Source organism: Otolemur garnettii, unplaced genomic scaffold (assembly GCF_000181295.1).
Source record: "Otolemur garnettii isolate 467f Iridium unplaced genomic scaffold, OtoGar3 scaffold00091, whole genome shotgun sequence".
Taxonomy (NCBI): Eukaryota; Metazoa; Chordata; class Mammalia; order Primates; family Galagidae; genus Otolemur; species Otolemur garnettii.
Window position 1 is genome coordinate 1,463,264 of NW_003852486.1, and position 6,681 is coordinate 1,469,944.

Below are 6,681 nucleotides of genomic sequence, written 5' to 3' on the forward strand. Positions count from 1 at the left end.
GGGAATTTCTCTAAGATGCTCAGTTCAGCTCTTTATCTGTATACAAATGGTGAGTTTGGTTGATGCTAGAGGGGAGAAGCAATCACAGGGGAACTCTAGAATAAGCTTCATTTTTAGAGTCCTGTGGTTTCAGACTGCCTCTGATTCTGCTAAGAACCAAAGCTCATGGAAAGGTGAAGAGAGAGCATAAAAGTTATCTGCCTCACTGGCACTCTACCACGTCTTCTCAATCCTCACTCAACTTAGAATAATCAAGACAAGACATTTCTAACCTCACAGTTCATGTTCATGTCTCGAAAAGAAAACAAACTAGCAAGCCTTGAATAGGTGGACATTTCCTGTTAACATGGTTTCACACTTACTTTACTCAAATTGAACTTCTCTTTGACAAAAGTTACTGAGTCTATTTGCTCTTTCATTTATTCAACCAATGTTTATTGAGCACTTACTATTACATGTCATCTAACCAGTTTCAGTTGGTTCAATGAAGCAGTTTTATAAATCCTTGAACATAGACTTTCTTATATATGTTGTAAGCAGTGTTTGATGATTGAGAAGTAATTGCTGATGCTGGAAAAAAACAAAAAAATGACATTGCAGTGTTTCTTGAGTAAGAATATTAGTTCTTTTGGGGATCTGGCTTAGGATTTAGCTTCAAAAGTTTGTTGCCTTTCCTGGTCTCCTTGGTCTTCAAGAGTAATGTGAACTGCTGCTGGGTGGAGAGAAATAACCATGTGTCTGCTGCAAACAAAGCCATCACCAACAGTGGGGTGCAAAATTGTAGCCCGAAGTACTTGCTTAGAGGAGCTATAGGGGAACACAGATGAAACAAGAAACATAATTAATATTAGTAATCGAAGGATGAGTATCAGAGCATTCTCCTTCATAAAAAGAAAGGCCAAGTGTCCTCCATGTTTAGCATGACGTGGCATCCAGAGTAGAGAGGAAACATTCAGATTGGTGCTCCCTAGAGACCTGGGGAGTCCTGACAATTTCCCCATAGCCCCTAACAGTTCCTCTAGCCAGTATGCCCAAGGGGCAAGGTCATAGGGAAGATGACCCTTCTTGAAGCTGATAAGACCAACATCCATATATGATTTGGGTGTGAAAGGAGGCAGAGTGAGGCCAGGAGTCACCTGTGCCTTCTTTCTCAACCAGTCATTGTTTCATGCATGCCTATTAGGTGAAATGAAGATTTTGGATTAGCTAAGTTGCCTTCCAGTTCTATTATTTTGCGATTTTCTTCTTCTATTTACACTGTACTGTTTTTGTGATTATTCTAGAATTATAGAGCACCAAAATATTACGGTTAGAAATAGACCAGTGATTCTCATATCAGCTAAACATTACCCTTACCTAAAAGAGCTTTTAGAAAATACTGATGACCAGACCACACTTTAAACCAATTAAATCAGAATCTCAAGAGATAAGACATGGACATCAATATTTTTTAAATTCCTCAAATGATTTTAATGGCATATACACAAAACTCTCCGTTTACAGATGAAGATATTAGAAGCCTAGAAAATTAAATAGCATTTTGGTCTCAGATTAATTAACAGAGAACTGCCATTGGCTTTAATTATGAATTTTGGCCTCTTGCTTTTTTAGACATTACTATGAACAAAATTTGCCAAGAAAAAGTCTGATTTTCTCCTCAGCAAAGCAAACAACTTCAAAGCCTCTCTTTCTTGTTTGGAGTTTGGAAAGAATAGATGTTTTATAATCCATAGAGACCCAGTCTCTCCTGATTAATCCCAGGCCCTCATCCTTGAATATACAGGCACCCAGCTGACTGACTTGCCGATTTCCTTCTCCAGCCCTCCTAAGCTGGAATAGATTATTGGAGCTGTTCACATACTTTGTTCTTTCAACTTTGAAACTTTCTTTTAATTTGATAAATATAAGTGTTCTCCCCAGGAGCAACAGAAGACTTTGGGATCAAAATAGTAATCACAATCTGTTATGCTTGGGTAGTGCTTAGCAGTTTACAAAGCCATTTCATAAATATTACCACATTAATCTTCATAAAAATTTTATAGTGTGAGCAGGTATTACCATCAGCATTAAATAAATAAGGACACTAAGATGAAGATGGAGACACATACTATCACCTGGGTCTCCTCACTGCAAATCTAGCAGCCTTTTCAGCACGTATAGCCCCGTGGTACAAGCTGCAGCCACTTAAGGCTGAGATGGCATCTTTTCCTTCCCCTGATAAGACTCTTTCCCTTTGCTTTACCATCTTACCTTTTATTACAGTAATATTGAGGGGCTCAGAGATATAATTCAGCCGCTGAACTCTGCCCTCACAGTGATAGGTGCCACTGTCTTTAATGGTGGTACTTGAAATGGAGATGTTGTGGTTCTCATACCAGTACTTGAGAGCTTTGCCATTCTTGTAGTAGATCACTTTGTAGACATTCCGATCCTTCCAACCATGACACCTGAGGAGGAGGGGCCTACCCTCTGTCACCACCTCAGCAGAGGCCTGAAGGAGCAGCCAGTCTGAAGAGCATTCATCATGTTATTTGTTTAACAATCAATGGAGAAGAGAAAGAGAGAAAGGGAGGGGGGAAGAGAGAGAGAGAGAGAATGGATAGATAAAATAAAAGGGGTCATGTACAGAGTATGTCAGAAACCGTGAATTATCATTAAGCCACTTCCTGGCTCATAAGCTCAATGAAAATGAAACACCAAATAATGTTTCAAGCCTGTCTTCTATATTGATAATGCTTCTCCTCCTGAAATGCCAATCTGAGCCATAAACTCTCTCTGACCTTTCCACTGAGCCCACACATGGAAGACCTGGAACCTAGAATTCCTTTCCCATCTATTGTTGCCAGTTCAAGTCTCTAATAGGAAAATGAAGATACACTGCTTGGGGAATTTGGGCTTAGTGTCACTTTCATCCTCTCTTACTTCACAGAGCCTTCCCAGTTCTATGTCAAATCAAGCTATGTCTCATGATTTAGGTTAATTAAATTAATTAATTTAATAATTTGTGCTCTGCATTTAATATCTCTTCCTATTTAGTGCTATGCTGCAGAGGGTGAGAGGCCCTGTCTGCTTCTGTATTATATTCCCAGCGCTTTAAACAATACCTGGGAGTTGGAAGGCACTCAACAAATATTTGTCAATAATGAATCCATAAAAGATAAGAATCAGTTTCTGAGATGAGTGCCAATGTGAAAATTGAAAAGCAGTTGCAACACAAGAATTTTGAATGGAAATATGGTTAACTTATACCAGCATATTTTGTCTAGGGCCAATCCTTAAGGACTTCTTTAGAATCTACTACAAGGAAATAAGGAACCTATTCTACAATACATTGCTTCAGTTTTCTTTTGGCCGGGACTGGGTTTGAACCTGCCACCTCTGGTATGTGGGACCTGTGCCCTACTCCTTTGAGCCACAGGCGCCGCCCTACATTGCTTCAGTTTTTATGTGGAATTTGTACATGGATGTTGAAACATCTGTTTTCTCTCCAGAGAACAATATAAAGAATATTGTGACTATTAGAAATCAAATTGGTTTGTTTATTCAACATTTACTAAGCATGCTGTGCTAATTGGGTGATGCAGGAGAGGGATAAAGGTAAAACCAACGTAAGATTTGTTCTTAAGTAACAATAGAGGACATGAAGAATATACACAGATATCTTTCAAAATAATGAGTACAATCTAATACTCAGGCCATAGCACATGGTTTATGCACAGCAAATCCTTAAATCAAACCTACTGATCCCATTCCAGATGCTCGGCTCTTTGAAATGTTCACATGCCATTTGACCACATAATACACATCTGTATGTGCAGAAAAGACAGAGAAAAATAGAATAGAAGAATAATATTTAAAGAGTATTTTAAAAATACATAAATGTAAGAAGAGTGGGGTATAAGAAAAGAGATGGAAGGGTCTTGAATGAGAGGCCCTCAACCTCACCCTGGTTCCCTCAACCTTAAAACAGCCTGCTTTCTCCCTGCCTTCAGATGAGTCATTCCTTCCATGGGAGATCTGTATTTCCATGACTTTGGAACTTACCACTGAAGACTTCCAGATGTGCAGGTTTACTTTCCTTAAAATTTTGGTACTGACATTTGTATTCCCCACTGTCATGGAAGCTGGCATTCACGATACTCAAACTTGAAGTCGTCTCTAGTAAAATTGTGCCATTGTGGGTCCACTTGGTGGAGTTGACCTCAAAGAAATTATCCCTGTTACACAACAGAGTGACATTTTCTCCTTTAAATATTCGATTCCACTGGGGATTCAGGGACAATATAGATTGTCGGATGGCTTCTAGAAGATGAAATTATGGAAAGAGATAGAGAGGAAAAAAAATCATTGAAAAACTATCCAGGTTCGAAAGCACAAACATACCAATATTCATACAATCAATGGTCAGTCTATCCTTGTCCTGCTGCTGATAAGACCCTGACCTGAATCCTGGAGGAGAGATCAAAGGATGCACATGGTGGTGTTGTGGCCCCAAGGGAGCTCCCAATGTTGAGAGAAGATAGGGACCTGAATGTGGGCGAGTCAAACACAAACCAACCAACCAGTGTATTATAGGATTTGGGACAACTCATTCTAATTCTCTCAATTTCAATTTTAGTATCTGCAAATGAAGACTGAAATCTCTTTTCATGCAGTGATAGTATCTGTTATGCTCAACCATTACTCAGAACAATGGCCAGTATATAGTGAGTGTTCTTTAAATACCTGTTGAGTAAATGAATGAGTAGATTATAGATGGATAAAGGTATTGGGCTAAATGAAATATAAGGCCTTCCTACACTCAAAATATTTATGACTATTTAATTGTGAGCGTATATGGAGTAAAAAATATATGTTAATTCTGGAAGGAAGAAAGAAGCAGTGAGAGAGTTGACATGAATGTCTTCCAAGAACAAAAGGATATAATGCAAATTTGAATAGAAACCAAAGAAGTGGCTAGATGAAATGTTGAAAGAGAAAAGGACTTGAGTCCAAGGGACTTATGTTGGAATCCAGTTCCTAATTAGCTGTGTAACATCCCGCAAACCACTAATCTGTGTTTCAGCATCCTCAATTATAAAAAAGTCACAATAACAATAACACCAGAATTGAATGGGATTAGGTGAATGTGCCTGGGAGAGAGGCTGAGATTCGAATGTGTGCAGCAGACATGAGCATGGTCGTACACATTGGAGGGCTGACTTGAAAGAAGGAAATGACATATGTGAGAAACTTTTGAAAGGGGGGACAAAGGAAGACAGGGCAAGGTGGGGACAAGATCCTGGGAGGAACAGATTCATACTCATTAGAGAACAGGAGTGATGGGATGAAGGAAACTGTAAGGGGACAGCAATGCCCAGACACACTGAAGTACTGAGGAGACAAGCACAAAGACTCACCTGTGAACATTCCATCCAGAGCTGCAAAAGTCCAGAGAGGGCAAGTTAGCTTCTATGCCAGTCTTACGGAATTTCAGGGAACTGGGGTCTGGGTATGGGGATGAGATCTATATCCACAGAATTTTAAGGGGCAGCTCTTGTCTCAGGAATCTGACCCTGGAAAAGAAGGAGCTTCTCTCCTTCCTCCATCCTCCCTCCCTTGGTAGGAGTCTTGCACTTTGGGAGATGTCAAAGTGTCTGCAAGGAACTAGGCTTTGAGTTGGGCTCCCTGGTAGGTGTTGCTCAGCCCCTTTCCTCTGCTTTCCTGCTTGCCTACACTGGGAAATGCCACATGGTTTGCACCTGTCCTAGAAAAAGTCACCACCAAAACTGTCAGCAGTCCTACCCCAGATGCTCCTCAGGTTCATTTTGGACCCTCCAGGAGAGATAACTGAACCTTTACTTACGTACAAGCAGCAAAGCTGTCCAGAGCAGGGCAGGGGCTCCTGTGTGAGATGACATCTCCTTCGTTGCCTCCAGGTGCTGACTGGCCGTGAGAGCTCTTTGGCTTCAAGAACAGGCTTGAAACCAAAAAGCAGAAGGAAATGTTTTGTACATCATATCTGGCTAACCCATCAGCTGTGCCTGGGCTTGCCTCTTTCTCTGAAGATAATATTCAGGGTAGTGCCAAAGTGGGAGATTTTATATTTACGCCCTCACTCCACTCTCCATCCCATCTCCATATATACCCTGGAATCTGGTGAGAGACCGGTCTAGACACAGACACAGAGCTGTCTTAATCTGTCCATCAGTGTACAGCTATTTAGGTTGCAACTTAGAAAAGTGAGGTGCAAGGAAGAGCAGAATGAAAGAATAGCAGTTAATTACTGAATAGCTAACATATACTAGGTATTATGCTAAGTAGATTTGATACTTCATTAATTTCTCACAGTCATCTAAGCAAGTACTATCACTATATACATGTCTTATCTAAACATTTCATAGATAGTAACATTGGATCTCAGAGAGGATAAGTATCCTATCTTAGGGTACCAGCTAGTAAATGACTAATTTGGGAATCAAACATAAAATTGAACCTCAGAGTCAGACTCTCAACTGTTATTATATACTGTTTGTGCATGTTCAGGAGTATGGCCATGCTGAAATTCTTCTGGGGTTTGCTTGGGCTACCAACCTTTTGTTAATTTCCTGTTGATGAATTAATCCACAAAGCCACAAATTTTCATCTGATTACTGATTATCCACTAACTGTCCAGCTAAAGAAGAGATATTTTCAGAGACT

General features: G+C 40.1%; 1 protein-coding gene across 1 annotated transcript; it reads right to left on the bottom strand.

Moving 5' to 3' along the window:
* Positions 1 to 619: 619 nt before the first annotated feature.
* On the bottom strand, positions 620 to 5,409 carry FCER1A (Fc fragment of IgE receptor Ia). The gene is made up of 5 exons (XM_003795370.2): positions 5,400 to 5,409; positions 4,384 to 4,449; positions 4,045 to 4,302; positions 2,251 to 2,508; positions 620 to 807 (listed from the first exon to the last, which is right to left on the bottom strand). Exons 1-5 carry the CDS (start codon positions 5,407 to 5,409, stop codon positions 620 to 622), a joined length of 780 nt encoding a protein of 259 aa, XP_003795418.2.
* Positions 5,410 to 6,681: the final 1,272 nt, after the last annotated feature.

Excerpts from the sequence above, each read along its gene's own strand:
- FCER1A (XM_003795370.2), bottom strand. Across the intron at positions 4,303-4,383 it reads CATTGATTGTATGAATATTG|AAGCCATCCGACAATCTATA; the intron begins GTATGTTTGTGC and ends TTCATCTTCTAG. Across the intron at positions 2,509-4,044 it reads ACATCTGGAAGTCTTCAGTG|ACTGGCTGCTCCTTCAGGCC; the intron begins GTAAGTTCCAAA and ends AATGCTCTTCAG.